General features: G+C 37.0%; 1 protein-coding gene across 7 annotated transcripts in view; it reads left to right on the top strand.

Annotated features, from left to right (window-relative positions):
* Window positions 1-17125, top strand: part of MARK1 (microtubule affinity regulating kinase 1) — a 57267-nt gene extending 40142 nt beyond the window's left edge. For 3 of the 7 annotated variants that reach the window (XM_039568367.1, XM_010393572.4, XM_010393571.4), the window contains 9 exons: window positions 1038-1137; window positions 1786-1898; window positions 3114-3267; window positions 4374-4567; window positions 6705-6805; window positions 8952-9110; window positions 9901-10155; window positions 12908-12952; window positions 15035-17125. In XM_039568367.1, coding sequence (XP_039424301.1) covers window positions 1038-1137; window positions 1786-1898; window positions 3114-3267; window positions 4374-4567; window positions 6705-6805; window positions 8952-9110; window positions 9901-10155; window positions 12908-12952; window positions 15035-15389 — 1476 coding nt within the window. In that variant the 3' untranslated portion in view covers window positions 15390-17125. The remainder of the gene's footprint in view (window positions 1-1037; window positions 1138-1785; window positions 1899-3113; window positions 3268-4373; window positions 4568-6704; window positions 6806-8951; window positions 9111-9900; window positions 10156-12907; window positions 12953-15034) is intronic. The other 4 variants (XM_039568368.1, XM_010393569.4, XM_010393570.4 and 1 more) reach the window with 3 other exon arrangements.
* The last annotated feature ends 585 nt before the right edge of the window (window positions 17126-17710 follow it).

Here is a 17710-nt window from a genome sequence, read left to right as displayed (position 1 = left end):
CCTTAAGTGTTATTGTCAGCAAAATGTTAATTAGCACAAAGTTCTCTATTGTTCTCATAGGGGTACAGCTATTGGGGTCTGTAATTTGGCAGCAGCACTACATACAAAGAATTTGGTTATATCAGTGGAAAATTGAGTCTTTGGCTCTTTGTGAGAAGTAACTTAATTTGGTGATTGCAAGGCATATTTGGAAGCTGTGGGAAACTTGATTTGCTGGCACTTGTTTCGTTCTTGTGTCCATGTAGTGAGCAGTATTAGCATCTGTCCCTGAAGAGACATGTGTGCCTGTTGCTGTAGGAGAGAAAATTATTTTAGCTGTTTAATATGCCCTTAAGGAGAAACTGTAATGGTTAGGGATTCCAGACAATCAATCTTGAAGGCCTATAAAAAGATCCAGGCCACAAGAGAAGGAAATTTTCCAAAGAAGGCAGGAGAAATTTTTGAAGTAAATAACTGCATGGCATAGAGAGAGTTAAGAGGCATTTCTCCCTCCAGCCAAACTGTGAACATATTTAGGTCAAGTGCAGTGAGAAGATCCATAGGAAAAAGTGACCAGTTGGCATCATGATCTTCAAACTAATGGCTTTAGGAAGCATCAGCACATTCCTGAAATATTCCTTCGTTTCTAACACGTCCTTTGCTATTATTTGAAGGAGCTCTTTATTGTGATAGAGTTGGTATTGCAGTACCATCTTAGGATGTTAACCAAGAGTAGGGCTTGAGTGTTGGTCATTGGGCAAAATGAGATAAGGAGACAGTGGAAGTGAAGGGTACAAAATGAAAGACTTCCAGTAGTTTTGCTGGTATTTTGGGACACGGGGATTATGTTGGGAAGGGTAAATAGGAGGAATGAACTTATGGAAACAAAAGGATGTGAAAGATAAAAGAAGAGTAAGATGTGAGGAGGAAAGGTATGAGGGAAAGAGCAGCATTCAGATTATTATGAACTTCAAATTGTTTTTCAGTAGACAAGCTAACACAAATGTAAAGGGGTGTGGTAAATGGCATGTTGTCCTAAAGCTCTTTTCTTTCCTTAGCAAATCATGAAGGATCGGTGGATGAATGTTGGCCACGAAGAAGAAGAACTAAAGCCATATACTGAGCCTGAACCAGATTTCAATGACACCAAAAGAATAGGTAAGACCTTCAGAAGGATGTTGCATCTGATGGACACAGGCAATTTTATCTTGTAAGCCAAACTAAACTCGTATTGAATTTGACCTACAATCTTATCATACAAGTAAAATACATTCTTTTTATTTAAATGAGAAATTCCATTACAATGGCCTCCTTATAACTACTTTTGTGACTTCACTGAGCTGACATCAATCTACAAGCACAGCAGAAGACAAATAAAACTGAGCTGACATCAATCTACAAGCACAGCAGAAGACAAATAAAACTACAGAATTGAACAGACTGAAGGAGACAGATTTTGTTATGAGGGCAACACTTCTTGCCTGCTGTGGTTAGTGGCAGTTACTGTTTTGGCCCAGTAGCTATTCATAGTTTCTATTTGCCAGTGATTTATTTGTTTGACATTGAACATTGTATAAGTTAGTTAAGAATTGTATAATGTAGTTGGCAGTTTTTATGATGAAAATAACAATGAAAGAGAGGAGTTTGTAGCATTTTCTATTTTGCACAGGAAAGAAACCTCAATGGCTTGAGCTGAATCTTAGTTACTTTAAATTATAAAGCTGTTTTTCTATTTTCACTGTTCTTAAGTTGTCAGTAAACCCAAACACTTATTCTGCTGATGTATATGGCTCTTTTTACTTTTAGACATTATGGTCACAATGGGCTTTTCAAGAGAAGAAATCCATGAATCTTTAGTAAACCAAAAGTATGATGAAGTCATGGCTACTTACCTGCTTCTAGGTAGAAAACCACCTGAAGTAAGTGCTGCTTACATTTTCTGTTTTGGCCTTTATATGTTGCTGAGTTTAATGATGTTTTTGTTAATTATTTTGTAACTTTTTTTTTTAATGTGCTTGATAACTTATTAATGTGTTTCCCTTTTCATATCTTCTTGGATATCTTGTTAGTTCCCCTATGAAGAAATAAATCTTAAGTATGTTCGTGTTTGCTTGTAAATATGTTGAATTGCTTTTTTAAAAAGCTGGCTGTTAATCTGAAGTGCCATGACTACTTCTTGTCATGTATTTTCAGTTAAAATCTGAAATAGTTAGTAGCAGTTATTTTTCTGGCTACTCAGATGTGACATCCTTTATTTCTCAGAAATGTGTTTATCCTTTCTCACTTATATACTGTTTTATAGTGTATTTAATTATTTAATAAGTTACTGCATTGCAGTCATTAATAAATTTGTGGCAGAAAGTCTTGTGATTGTTTTGGAACGTAGAAGGATCTGTACATCTTTCAGGACCACATGGATTTTTCAAGAAATCAGAGACCAAGGCTTTCTTTTTGAAATTATCTTTTCCTGCTGCTTTGTTGGCGTTCCTTCAATTCCAAGAAAGTGTAGATCTGATATGTGCATCCTTGAGTGAATTTTCTCACATCTCTGAGCCAGAATTCCCTTGTGATGGTAGAGCATGGAGGGAATCTGTCTAAAATCATTTTGGCTCAAATTGCTTGGAAGAGGATCTTTGTCTTTTCCTCTGCTCTTACATAGAACTTACGCTTCTTAGATATGAACAAATCAGTGCCTGAGTTGCAGACCTTTTAAAGATGTTTTGAAAGCCATAAAGAATCCTTTAGTCAGTACTTGCTTTTTTAGTCCTTCTGACTCAGTCCAATGCATTTTAAAATTGTGCTGGAGCTATGAATGCTCCTGGGCTTTAAAATAAAAAAGGCAGGGAAAGCCATTCTGTGGCTTAGGTTTTAAAATAGCACAGTTTTTGTTTCTGTCAAGATTCTTCTAATTTTGTTTTGAGCATTCATTAACTACTTAGCTTTAGCTATGTGTTTTTAAAGCACATTAAACACAGATAAAGCGATAAAATTAATCTTGAAGAATATTCAACTCTGGATGCAATTTTAAATTTTAAAAAAAAAGCCTTTGATTGGAACTTTTTGCTTTATAATGCCATGAAAGTACCAGTAGTGTTGAATTTCATTTATGATTTAAAAACCTGTTTTTCTTGTAGTTTGAAGCCGGTGATTCCTTGTCCAGCAGCAACTTGGGTCAAAGGTCTCGTCCCAGCAGTGACCTCAACAACAGCTCAGTGCAGTCCCCCGCTCACCTGAAGGTCCAGCGGAGCATCTCCACCAACCAGAAGCAGCGGCGGTTCAGTGATCATGGTGGGATAACGTTCCAACAAGGAAACTTACAGACACAGCTTAGTGGGAATGGGCAGTGTTTTGTGAAGCTGGCAGGGCCCCCACTCTGTGCATTTGCTGTGTGTGATGTGTCCTGCTGTCTGTGATGTGTCTCTGTATGAATGCTTCCGTGGTAAATCTGGATCCATGCACCTCACCAGTTTAATTCTTTGGATTTGTTACTTGGTTTATCTTCTAAATGAGAACAGTGAGGGTGTTTGCTGGTTAGGAACTAATGTCAGCTGTTGGTCTGGATAACCTCAAGGGCAGCAAACCAATTGTTTTGTCATTACATTTGGTTGTGGGGCCAAATTGTTTGTTTCCAAAAGACAACAATTTTACCAAGTATCCAGGAAACATTTTCAGGTGAAAACGCTTCTGTCAAAAAGGAGTACATATTTAAAACATTAAATGAAAGATGATTCTTTTTTCCTCAGCTGTCAAATTGCTATAAATATTTCTAAAATGTTTCGCCCTTTTCTCTGCCTCATTTACATTATAGTTTTCTGCATTTTTTTCCCAAAAATAGTAACCAATGTGAAAATTGTTAGCTGATGTGATTTTATTTGAAAGGAATGTAAAAGTCTACTGACGGAGGAGTTTTCCCAAAACACTTTAAAGAATGGTGAAAGGAAAAGAATTGTGATATTTTCCAAGTATAAACATGCTTGTAAACAAAGTAGTCCTAGGGTTTTCAGGGGAAAACAGTTTTTCATAGTATTTAGAGGAAAAGGTATCCAGTAAAAAGTACTAAAAAAAATTTGGAAAATGTAATTTAATTCCTTTTTTCATAATATGGTGTAAATTGCATGGATTTAAAATGAGAATTAAAATGCTCTTCTAGGTTTTGCATATTGATGTGAAATGGGAAGTAATTCTGAACTGCAAATTGGTAGTGGAGAGAGAGTGGGTAGAAAGAACACAGGCTGTCACAGCTCGATTTAGTAGGTTGGTCTGTGTGCTGAGTTTGCCGTCAGAGTTGTTCAAATGCTTTTTTTGGACTCGGGGAATTATATTTAGACTACTTTGGCCAAGAAAAATGCAGTGATTATTTTTAGATATTTATTAATTCTATTTTTATTTGGCAGTTGGCCCCTCGATTCCTCCTGCTGTGTCATACACAAAAAGGTCTCAGGCAAATAGTGTGGAAAATGAACAGAAAGAAGACTGGGACAAGGATGTCTCACGCAAACTTGGCAGCACTACAGTGGGATCCAAAGGAGAGATGGCTGCAAGTCCACTTGTGGGTCCAGAAAGAAAGAAGTCAAGTGCAGTTACCAGTGTGAGTTGGGTGTGCTTCTGGCTTGTTATATTTACTTCTCCCTTTTTAAACAAAATGTGCAGCACAGGGTTACTACAGACATAATGGGTATGGAATAAGCCACTAAGTCTATTTCTGGTAACTTTTACTGGCAGACAGAAATAGGCTACAGTGGATGCCTTTTAAAATAAACCTTGCCCTTCCCCCCACAACTTTACTTTTTCTAACACTAACATAACAGTAAACATGAGAATGTCTGCACTTGGGCAAACTTCAGTTTCTGTCAAGAAAAATACTGGATATTTAAGGAAAGAACATAAGAATGGAGCCAATATGGAGTGCTCTTTTTCTGGTTTCTAATGCTTGTCTATCTACAAAGAAGTCAAGGGGCTTCTAAATCAGAGATTTCATCTGATTAATCCTATATAATATCTCTGATGAACTTTCTCTGTAAATTTGGTAGCTTGGTTTTCTGAAACCATGTCATTTTGGACTTCAGAAATGGGGTGAGATGAGGGGGAACAACCCACTTGTTCCCTGCTGCATGTGCCTGCTGATGATACGATTTACAGCCTGGCTGTTGCATTAAGAAACTGAACTAGCAAATGAATAATTTCTTAATGCTTCTGTTGTGATACTTACAGTTCTGTAAACTGCTATCATATTACTGCCTCAAACACCTTTGTTCCAAATAAGAGTCTGTCTCTTCTAATGTGAAAGCATCTACTTTGCCTTGTGGTAATTCCTGTGCAGTTTTATTGGTGTTCAGGATTCGCAGTGAAAAAGTACTGCATGGTGTTTAAACAGCTACTTAGGAGCAAGAGTTCGTGTGGGGAGAAAAAAATCGGCATGAATCATGATTTAAGATTCAAGTATATTTTGTGCTGTTTAGGAGACATGATCTATTAAATACAAAAATTCTTGCCATCTTTTAGTACAGTAGACTGGCAACAGGAGTTCTCATTGTCCTTTGGGATTCTGTGTGCTCCCATCTTGGATATTCTGGAAAGATGATGTACATTTCTACTAGAATTTTGTGAAAGTAAAGTAAATGCTGAAGTTCATTTAACCCCTAATGTTCTGTAGGCTGTGTCTGCAATACATCTGAATATGCTTTAAATATTTTTTTTTTTAATTTTAAATGGAGTTGTTGTCTCCCCACCCCCCCCAAGAGTCTTTGAAATTATGGCTTTGTGGATTGCATGCAGGAACTCTGAGTCTTCTAAGATGAGATTTCATATCTGAGCTCTTCCAAAACTACGCTGCCCCAAAGCTGATTAGAGTAATGTGTGGTACAAGCTGATATGTCACAAGCATTTCTCTGCTTTGTGAGAACTAATTAAATGGAGTATCTTTGCTATGAAGAATGAGAAATTGATTTACTTGCTAATGGCAGCTTCAGTATTCATGCATTTTTAGCTCTGTTACTATTTTGGGGACTTTGAAAGGCTTTGTGATGGGCATGATTAGGGAATATTGGTGTCTGATATTACAATAGTAATTCAAGGTTGAGCAGCTTACACAGCTACTGAATATTTTTGTTTGAAACCTCAAACATTTAAAATTAAAAAGGCTAATTTAATGTGGATAATTTAAAAATATTTTTGTGTATCTTTTGGGGTAATGTATTTGTAGCTACAAGACATATTTGCCATGTTATCTGCATCATAATTTCTGGGTTGACTGGCACACAGTGATAGTATTTCCATTTTCCTCTTGAAAGCTCTTTTGACAGGGGCAACAAACTGGAGCCCTTATTGGAAAATCATGCTGTGCAGGAAAGCCTTTCAGCCAGCCACAGGTGTGTTCTCTGGGATCCTGGTTTGTTTGATCCCAGGGACGAATAATACAGGAACACAGTATGTGGGAATTGCATAATAACACTTTCTAAAGCATGTGTCAGCAAAATTAAACTTCCTTGTGTTCTCTCAGTGTATACTCAATAGTGCAGTAATGAGATGGTGAATGAGCTATTGGAAAAAACAGCTGATGATATAAAGGATTTATGTTGACAGATTGACTTAGTACATTGAAAGCATTAACAATACACATAAGTGGCTGAAATGCTAAGTATTCTTCCAATGCTTAGATTTTTGTACAACATGATATACAGTAGAAGAAAGTATTTAATTTAACTTTAGTCTTAATTTCCTTCTAGAATAACGTGTTTTCTGGTAGTGGAATGACAAGGAGGAACACTTACGTTTGTGAACGTTCTTCAGATCGCTATTCTGCAATACAGAATGGGAAGGACAACAGGTATTGTTCAACTTCCCTTGTTTATTGGTTTGAGTACAAGAAGTGAGGCGCAGAAGACACAGGTTATGCAATTAATCCATACCATTATGAATCACAGTGTGAAATACGTGAAGTCCAAGTGTATGTTTTCATCTTCCACTGCTGCTGCTTTGTGGCGACTTTTTAAGCTATGTGTCAGGCAGCCTTTGCTTCTTTTTATGGCATTACATTGATTACTGAGGGTTGTCTTCCGACACAGGATGGAGTAACTGTGCTAATAACTAATTGCTAAGTGGGCAGTTATGCTGTGGAGAGCTTGAGATGGATTACTCTGACAGTGTAGCCTGATCCTTTTTCATTTCCCCCAATCACTCAAAAAGCTGAAATGGTTAAAATTTGTCAATTGTTTTCAATATAAGTTTTTGGCCTAAATAATATTTTCATAGTGATGGTAACCCATTTGTGTCTTTTGTGGGATGACAAGCTCAGTTTAGTATGTTTTGTTAAGTAGTATTGTGTTTAACACTGCCAATTAGTCTTTTTAAAAATCTTTTGTTCATCCCTGGTGTTACTTAACTCCTGTACTTGACTGAAAAATAAAATACTGACTTTACTGGAGAATAATAAAAATACAATTTTGTTTTTAGATTCAAAGAACAGGTCTTACTCTGGTGCTTTTGAAGTTATTCAAATACAACAGTTACTGTAAAATGAACAAAAAAATTCATAGCACGAAATAGCATAATCTAGTAAACTAGTTTTCTTTTGTTTTCTGTCATAGTGTTTAATTTTTTAATGATGCATACAATTTTGGAAATAAGAGAACTATAGGGTTGTTCAGCTACAACAAAATGATGAGCTGTGGAACACAAAATACAACTATTTAATTAAACACTTAGAATTAGTTTTCTGCTTTTTAATGTACTTCCTTAAATCACTTTAATTTCAAATTACTGGATGGGTGCTTTCAAAAGTGTCTTCCAGTAGTTTTGTGTATAGTTTCAAATATTTGAACAAGGGTAGTAATCCATTTTTGAAAAGAAAGAAGGTAATGTAGTTTTTAGATAGAGGGTTAAAATATATATTACAATATTTTTTCTGATCTCACAAAGATACTTTTCTTTCAAGAGGTTTAATGCATGAAACACTATAAAGAGAAGGGATTTTTTTCAAAGTTTTTCATTTTACAGTTCAATTTTTCTAGTGTTGAAAGATTCTTAATCCCTGTTCCTTTCATGAGTACAGTGAAAATTGTGCCCAGTTCTTAAAGCATATTCTGAAAAATGAGGAAGAATTTTCTTTTGAGTTGTATTATTTGCCTTTCCTACAAGATGTGTGTTGCAAATGAATTTGGATTGGGTGTAGCTGAATGTCTTGTGTCATCGAATTGTTCATCTGAAATCGTTACCTCTTTGCTACAGATATTATTTGGCTGTGGGACTCCAGTTGCTAATACATTATTAATGCAATTTCACTTATGCTTGTAAAGGCAAAGCTGTATTTTGCCTTAATTCGTTTGACTTTTGTTTTAAAAATTAATGGCACAATAGTTTTGCCACTACTTCCATCTTTCTTGCCACTTAAGGAAGGAGAAATAAAAGTACTGGTAGAAGGAACTGTACTTTGAAAGGGTTGACTCAGCCCAGCAGTGTCTGGGATAGTCCAGAGGAGAAGGACAAATTGGTCCTTTAAAAACCAGTCACTTCTAAGTGATAATGTGACAGCAGTTCCAAATGTTTCAAGTTTTAGATGTTTGTTTTAACTGTAAATAAGGGTATTCACAAAAGGAGTCTATTTAATCAATCTGTTTAAGTCTTTGTGAATTTCTTTTTCAGTATTTTTTATTATGTCCTTGTATTCTTTGTAGTCTTTCTTCATTACTTTGAATAATGTGTGTGTAAGCTTTAAACTTGGGAGGAATGAAAAGGCCTAATTTAGCATATATGGAGAATTCATTTATGGATGAACATAATTCTCTCAGAATTCTGTATTCTTTACTTTAACTGATTAAGGCAGCCTGGTCACTCGGTCTTCTGTTTAATTAAACAGCACTGCTGAGTTCTAAAAGAAGAAATGAGTTGTTTTCTCTTTTTTAAGGGGTTTTACACTAACCTTTCTTTTCCCTTGTCATTTGTCCATCCCTGCTGCCTTGCTGCCATGGCAAAAGCCTGACAGAAATGTCTGCAAGCAGCACATCCTCCGCAGGCTCTGCAGTGGCCTCTGTCTCCACGCGCCCTCGGCATCAAAAGTCTATGTCTGCCTCTGGTCACCCTATCAAAGTCACACTGCCAACCATCAAAGATGGTACTGAAGCTTACCGACCAAGGTAACAGATTGATGGGTGTTTCTTCATTGCTGTGCACTTCAGAAATGCCGTTGTTCAGTTCATGATAGACCTCAAAGTGTTTGTAATCCAGTCAAAACTGCCACGTTGTGTACTGGTTTTAAACTTGCTCAAGTATTGTGGGTATTACAGATGATTTAAGCCTGGTTTTGTTCATGGCACACGTTTGCATACAGTTAAAAAAGTTCCTTGACTGCCTCCCTCTGGAAACTTCTGGAAAACTTAAGTAGTTAAAAATCTGACTACTTAAGATGGGACCGTGCAATGCAGGCCACCATAAATTGAAATTAAATACTGGAATGTTAACCTCTCTGATTTATAGGTTGCTAAGCTCATTGGTGTCTAAAAGCACTGCAGTATAGTTGTTCTTACTATTAACTGCCTGAATAGCTTTATACACTTATTTCTGTCAGGTTATGACTGAAGAAATACCCATTAAGTTTTTTGGGAGTGCTTGTGTTAAGGGTGTTAATGAGCATGTTTTTCCAGAAGAGAGCTGGGAACATTTCAGGTCCCACCACACTTTTCTACCTTTTTCCTTTGTCCTATAATCTGTGTATACTTTACCAGCTCTAATACTTGAGATAGAAATAATCAAGAGATATTCATTGTAAAATCAAACTGAGTATGAATCATAAAAGCAAATCAGTAGCACATTCAGTTTTTAAAAAGAATCAAGAGCGGGGTTTCTTTCCTGTCTTTGAGAAACAGTTGTCATGTAGGAGGGCTTTTAGCCTAGTCTTTCTCGTTATTTATGCTTCTGTTTTCCCAGCAGTGCAACTCAAAGAGTGCCTGCTGCCTCCCCATCTGCTCATAGCATTAGCACTACCACTCCAGACCGGACCCGCTTTCCCCGGGGCAGCTCCAGCCGCAGCACTTTCCACGGGGAGCAGCTGCGGGAGCGGCGCAACGCCACCTACAATGGCCCGCCCGCCTCGCCGTCCCACGAGACCGGCGCGTTCGCACACGCCAGGAGGGGCACGTCCACTGGCATCATCAGCAAGATCACCTCCAAGTTTGTCCGCAGGTTGGTACCTCACGTTTTAAGAGAAAACAAAATTAGAGAAGCCCAGCCTGTAACCAGGGCTTTAGCTGTGAAGTCTTTGACAGTTTCCAGTGTAACTCTGAAGTGAATATAAATTTAGTTAGAGTGCTGCTTGGTTGGTGTGTTCCTTCCTGCATCTGCCTTGTTTCACTTCTCTGTACGTATTGTAACCATTGTTTGAGCAGCTATTCTGCTTCTTTATCTTACAGGAGCAAGAGAACGCTGCTCAAAAGGGGCTTTTGCTCTTGTTTCACAGCTATGATACAATTAAATTAAAATCAAATTAGTTTGAATACTGGAAACAGTGACTTCAAAATGAGTCATTATTTAGTGTTAACAATATCTTACTTTTTTAATTGGATGCAGTTTGTTGCAAGGGCTATATTTACAATCATTTTATTGCTGTCCTTAAAAGGAATAGGTATTCACAAGTTATTTCAGGTAATTCTTAAATCTGTGAATAAATGAGAAGTTAGAAGCAGGCAGAAGTCTGGAAGTGTGGAAATAATAGTATTTCAGTATCATACAGCCTGTTGTTCTATGTCACCAACTTCTTCAAATGTAAGTTCAGGTTTCTGAAAGAAGTAAACCCACACATCCTGGATCTTCATTCATTCCTTTGATGATGCTAACAGCAATAAAACTGTGAGGAGAGGTGCTGAGAAAGATTTTCAAATACTGTGTTTAATATCAGGTGACTGTTGACTTAGAAGTCACAAGAGCCTTCCCAAAAGGGGACTTAATTTTTCAGTTTGCCTCTTTCTACCAGTGATTTATCTATTAATTTTCAATCCTGTTTATGGATGTGTCCATAGTGCATTATTCTCAGCTTTACAACACAATTATATACTGGAAATTTCTCCTTCTCTTGCAGAGAATGCAAGAGGAGGGTTGTTATGCCCTGAATCCTATCACTTGTGTGTAGGGGGAAAAAAAAGATCAATTCAAAGTTAGGTTAAGCTAGTAGTTGCAAATTTATAGGTAAAATATCATGAATTGTACAAGGCAAGAGGAGAGAGAAAGCTGGAAATGGAGTGATGTTCCTCACAAAATTGATTTCACCTGGCGAGCTGATAGTGCATCAGTGTGTGCCTAAATAATACTTCCTATGAAGACCTAAAGAAAAGTATATGAATTATTTTCTTTTTCCAGAAACCTGAACATACAGGACTATGATCATCTGTTATTGGTATCTCCAGCACTTACATAGTAGCAAGGAGAGAATTGTTCTCTGATTTTAAAGAGGAAAAAAAGTTAGTCAACTGTTGTCAGTGTAGATTTCTAAATGAGAAGAAAGGTATTTTCTGTTGAGTAACTAATCAACCTCAAGAGCACAGGCTGCTTTTTTGTGTAACAGCTCCTTGTTATTTGCAAGGAATGGTATATTGAATTTTTTTAAGAGTTAGATCAAAGAAATAATATCTTCACTATCTTAAACTACAATATTAAAATAACATTTTGGACTATATGTTTAGAATTAAGATATATTAAATTGCTGTATTGTAAATTTATCTTTATTATAGAAGGTTTTATACAATTTCCTAGTCTGTTTTGTACTGTTAAAAGTATATTTTGTCATGGCCCTATAGGGTGTGTGTTTGTTTTGTTTCTGGTGATGGTGGGGTGTTTTGATGTGTTCTTATTCTTTTTAATTTGGGTTGTTTGAGACTTAATGACTGGGGATTATGTGGGTGGAGGTCCAGGGGGTTATTTTTTTGCTGTTCTTTGAGTTGGATCACATAACTTTTAACTTCTATACTGTTCAGGAAATAATGGTTTAAAGCATACTTTGACTAGAAGGTGTCATGAAAGACTTTTTTTACTAACTTTTGACAAGGGTAAATGCCTTTTCTGGTAAGTATATAAAATAAATACATAATGAGAATGCTTAGTGAATAGGGTATTGAAGTATTTTGAATCAATGGTTTATGTCAAATGATACTTCCCTGGTGTTAGTTACTAAAGTATTTGTGTTTTGAAGGTATTACATTAATCAGCTAATTGCAATTAGGTGCCAAAATGTTGGTACAGCAGCACTAGGAACATACCTAGGTGGCTTACACAGTCTGGGGATATGTTTCAAGTTGCTTCATACTAAAAAAGACATAATATAAAACAGTTCCTTGCAAAGCACAGCTCTAATGCAACAAGTTAAAGATATATTTAATCTTGAGCTCTGTGGTAATCTCACTGGAGTCAGTGTAACAGCTGATTTGCTTAAAGTGAAGCCGATGTTGAAGTAACCTTTGTGAACTGGGCTTCAAGCATTTGGTCTCACAAACCCTTAGGCACATCTTATTGTTAATTGCTTGAGTGTGCTTAAGCATGGGCTTGTCTCAAAGTGCTTTCAGGACTGACATACAAGGGCCTGACCCACAGGGGTGCAGAGTGGAGCCCCCCGGACCACCTTGACGAACTGCTCCTCTGTGCTTGCTGGAATTACATGTGGCCATTGCTCTGTCTGCAGTAGGTTCAGAACAACATGTTAATTTTGCCATCAGTTGGGGAAAAAATAAAACAATTACATGTCAGAGCTGAAGAAAGCTAAGGTGTCATAAAGGGAAACTAAAATTACAGCTGTGAAAAAATACTTTAAACAGTATTAGGCTTGACATTATTATACTGATTTTTTTTTTTTTTGTCAGTAGCTATTTAACATTGTTCTAGGTGTAGGTTTTCTTAACTTTTATTTTTCACCTTTATCATTGAATCTCAACCTTAACTTTGTTTTGAGGGATCCAAGTGAAGGCGAAGCCAGTGGCAGAACTGACACCTCAAGGTGAGGAGTCACTATTAATACTTCGCTCCTAGGTCTTTCGAATCAAGTGATTTCTTAAAGCCTTTTAATCAGGATGTAAAAGAGAATAGTGCTTAAGTATTCTGTATTTCAAAAATGTTTTCTATTTGGGGGGAGGGGGTCTTGGTGAGGTCCTTTATATCCCTCATTTCTGCTTTCTTGCGAAGTATTTAATATAAACCTTTATGTGTGTTCCTTTGAATAATAAAGCCCCCTGTAGGAGTTAACCAATCCTTCAGGCACTTAAAATCATGTTTTGACTTACAAATATTTAATGGTGTTTACTTTTGGTTTCAGTGGACAGTGTAAATACTTCGTGTGTCTGTGTGTATATATGTACCTATTAAATTTTTACTATAGTTACATACTGTGCTCATTACTAAAGCTGCTACTTGCCATAAGTAAACACCTTATAGTCCCTGAGAAATGAATGTCACTTGCTCTGAGAAATAAAGCAAGTGACATTCAGACAAAAGGGGTGGTGACCGCCAAATATTGAATTTCTGTGGCAGCCACTGTACACAAATCTACAGATGCTTTGTTAGCAATAAAACATTCCTTCATATGCTCATTTTCCAGTATATCTGCTCTTTTGCCATGTTTCAGCATTTGGCTCTGCATTTTTGGTGTGCTTAAGCACAGTGCATACCTCCTTATTTTTCTGCTCTCTAATGAACAGGCATTGTAGTTTGCATTCATTCTAAACTGGTCACTTACAGAAGGTATTGATTTAGTTTTCAAAACAGAAAGCCTCTATTAAAAAAAAAAAAAATAAACAGCACGTTCTTACCAGGATACACTGTATATAACACACAATGCATTTATCTAAGTTAGCCCTTTTCAATTCAGAGTCTATTAGCTGTCAAACTCTTGGATGTGGAAAGGGAAAAGAGACTGAGTGTTCAAGTGAAGTGTAAAGTTGCTTTCAGCTCTTGCTTTCATTCTCTAGCTTTCTCTGCTTTTTGTCATCCTACAGTGTCTGTTTTGGGCTAAAGTCATTTGAGATCTTATCCCTGCTTTATCCTTTGATATCAGTGTGGTTCTCTGGGGGTCACACAAAGTCAAATTAAAAGTGCTTGTTTTGACTCCTCTCTGCATAATGACTGTTTATACACTCAAAATGAATGCAGCACCTTTCCCCAGTGATGGCTGGGGAGGCATCAGCATCAGGAGTACCTGTGGCACACACAGATACAGCTGACCGTGGAATTACTTTAAAATAATTAGTGCTGGTTCTCAAAATGTTTTCTGTAATGGAACAAGTAATCTGTTTGATAAGGAAGCATCAGACTAAGAGCATTAATTGGAATTGCTCCCTTGCTGTTTTGTCCTTTATCAAATAAAATACTTTGTGTCTGTATTTGTAAAATACACGTCGCTGTTTCTTATGCGTAAAAGCTGGTGGCTGTGTACTCAAGTGGTGACTAACAGGCTGTTTACAACCAAATTACAGTCCAAAATTCTGCCTCATCAGTTAAAATAAAACATGTTATTATAAGGTCTTTTGACACAGAGAGAGGTCAAAAATCTAAGCAAGTACAAAACGGGGGGAAGGCAGAAAAGAGGGGAGGGAATTAACTAAAGACTTGTGAATTGCAGGGTGGGATTTCTTCCTCTGCTGCTTTTACAGTATGATTTCTGCTTCAGGATTGTGTCCCTCAACTTCAGTTTTGTTGGTGTATGGCATGCTCCAGATCATGAAATCAGCAGAACTTCAGTCATGCTTTTACATAGATTCCACTCTCTTTGGAGCAGTATGGAGTAAAGTGTGTCTGCTGCAGTTACCATTGCACATGTTGTCATCAGAACATTGTAGAGCAGGGGTTTCCAAACTTGCTTTGCTGTGTGCCACCACTGTGGCACGGTGCTGTGCTGAGCACATGCGTGCAGCATGTGGGGCAGGACTGTTCCAGCAGTGTCCATCCAAATCCCTGAATTGGCTCGCCCATGACTCATGGCATCTCAATGGCAGTTTAGAAACCCCTGTTCAAGAACTGTATTTCTCTTCATCTCTCTCGACTACACTGCTTTGGTTTTGACTTGGCTGTATGTCACTTGTTCCAGGAGTGTTTCTGGGGAGCCTAAAGACAGAGAGAAGGAGGATAGCAAAGATTCAAAGCCACGCTCCTTGCGGTTCACGTGGAGTATGAAGACCACAAGTTCTATGGACCCGAATGATATGATGAGAGAGATTCGGAAAGTGTTAGATGCTAATAACTGTGATTACGAACAAAAAGAGAGGTTTTTGCTCTTCTGTGTCCACGGTGATGCACGACAAGACAGCCTTGTTCAGTGGGAGATGGAAGTCTGCAAACTGCCACGATTGTCGCTCAATGGAGTTCGCTTCAAGAGAATATCTGGGACTTCTATTGCATTTAAGAACATTGCATCCAAGATAGCAAATGAGCTTAAGCTGTAAAGAGAACCTAAATTCTTTGGGATCAGGGAAGATTCATACATGATCTACACTTTGAATGTACTGGTTTTGCCTAATGTGATTGGCCTGTGAAACTTCCCATGTAGAAATTGCCCTTATTGCAATAAGGTTATACATAGTTATTCAGAATTGTAAAGTTAAATCCAGTATGACCTATATTAAATAACTGTAGCTAAAGAAGTTATGTTCACATGTACAGGTAAGTATATAGAGCATTCTGTTCATTTTATGTTCATAGAGTTGTATAATAAAAAGATGACTGCTTAAATTCAGATCTTGTATAGTTGTCTAGATTTCTGCACAGAAATGTATGTTTGATGCTTTGAGTTGGAAAAGTTCTTCCCTATCATTTACATTTTTGGTGGGTTTTATAAGTCTTACCTCTACCATGCGTTTTTTAAAAAACTTGTGTCCTGAGTCAAATGCACAAAACTAGTTTTCACAACTGTAGCATGACCATTTTTAATTATTTAAAAATTGTTCATGAGTTGAACCAAAAGTCAATGAATAATTGGCTTTTGTTCTACATGAGACTGTTCCTGCTTATCTTTGGCTCTTTTCCTTGTTATTGGACAGTGTTTAGTTAAAAAAAAGAGACAAACATGTTTACAGTGTTGGCACTTACAGTTTAGAAACTTTGTTCTGCCTTTGGCCAGCTCTGAGCTGTGGGGGAACAGAAACCGGGCATAAGTGATTTCTGTCTGCAAATTCCAATTCTTATTCCCATGGCCCATTAATAAATGTAGCACCAAAATGGAGAACCGGAATTATTTGAATATCTTGGTGTAAAATATCACTTATTTGCTGCCTTCAGAATACTACAAATTCCATTTTATGGAAATATATTAACATTGGGACTGTTTAATAGCACAAGATAATCTGAAGTGTTGACCAATTGTGTAAGTTAATAATACCACCTCAGGAATTAGCTTGGCTTTTGGAACATGTGCCCCAAAGAGTACATGCAATTCCACATAATATTTTACAGCTAAACATACATTGTTTATAATGATAAATTGTTGATTTATGCTTTTGTGGTTGTACAGTTTGTTCCCATGTAACCTGTTTGTGTTTAATATTTTACCAGATTTCTTGTATTTATTCTACATCATTATGCCTGTAATGTGCAGCTTTGTAATTAGGCACTTGCCTACAGAAAAGAAAAAAAAAAAACAGCCCCACTTTTTTTTTCCTTCATAATTAATGATTATAAACTATGTAAAACCACTAGTACTGGTACATTTTAATACTTGTTCTTTTGTACTGAATTAACCATAGAGGTTGGTTGTGCAATGTTATTTAATGTCGTAATTACTGTAATATCAACATATGGGCCCCATCTGCACACTCTTGTGAAGAATAGAAAGTTCATTAAGAAATTGTCACTTTAAAAAATAAAAACTAAAAAAAAAGCTGTGGTAAACTCTGTAACCCTAAGTTAGAAAGCTGTAAGTGTAGTAAATGTGCCATTCTCTAATGGCTTCTTGACCGAGATGGACTTTACATACTGTACTGTGATGTAGCTTTCCTATGTAACAGTTATGTTCGGAAATGGGCGTGTATTGTTGCCTTAGAAAAAGGGTGGTGTTTGGAAAGAAAGAACTGTAGCCCCTTTTCTTTTTTTTATCTGATGTTCATTGAAACAAAATCTGATGCAAGTCATCTTGATTCACTGGTGCACTCTATTAAAACTTACTTGAACAGTTCTCATACTAAAATACTTGTTGTTTGCCCTTTATAAAATCATTACTGCAGGTAGCAAAACAGTTTAAAGGTGCATAGGCTCCATCTTCAGCACAGTGTGAATGCAGGATTAGGATTGCATGGGTTCAAGTGGTCCTGCACTGTTCAGAAACTGTCAGTGGTTTAGCATTAATGGATATCCAGGAGCTTTTACAGGAGTTCACCAAAAATCAGCCTGGGGAGGAGAGGGGTGTGTGTCTGCCCAATTTACCCATAAATGTCTATAAATGCTTGATTTTTCTTTAAAATACACAACTAAAATGTAACCATGATGCTAATCTAAGATAATGTATGAACTTGGTCATGAAACAAAACCTTTTGCCTTTTCAGAAGGTTCAGTGGAAAAAAAATATAGGTCATGCTGTGAGACAGTAGATTAAGTACTTAGGAAAGCTTCCTGCTTTACAGGCGCTGTTTTTCCATGGCTAACTTTGCCCTAGATTGTCGCTGGTTTTCACCACTCCATAGAAGCAGAGATGCAGCAAAGTTCCATAAAACACAGGTAGCTTTTCCAGAGGACAGAGCTGATAGATTTTAGTTCAACTCTCCCATGAAATGTG

This window comes from Corvus cornix, chromosome 3 (genome assembly GCF_000738735.6).
Source record: "Corvus cornix cornix isolate S_Up_H32 chromosome 3, ASM73873v5, whole genome shotgun sequence".
Lineage (NCBI taxonomy): Eukaryota > Metazoa > Chordata > Aves > Passeriformes > Corvidae > Corvus > Corvus cornix.
This window is presented reverse-complemented; position numbering and strand designations above follow the sequence as displayed.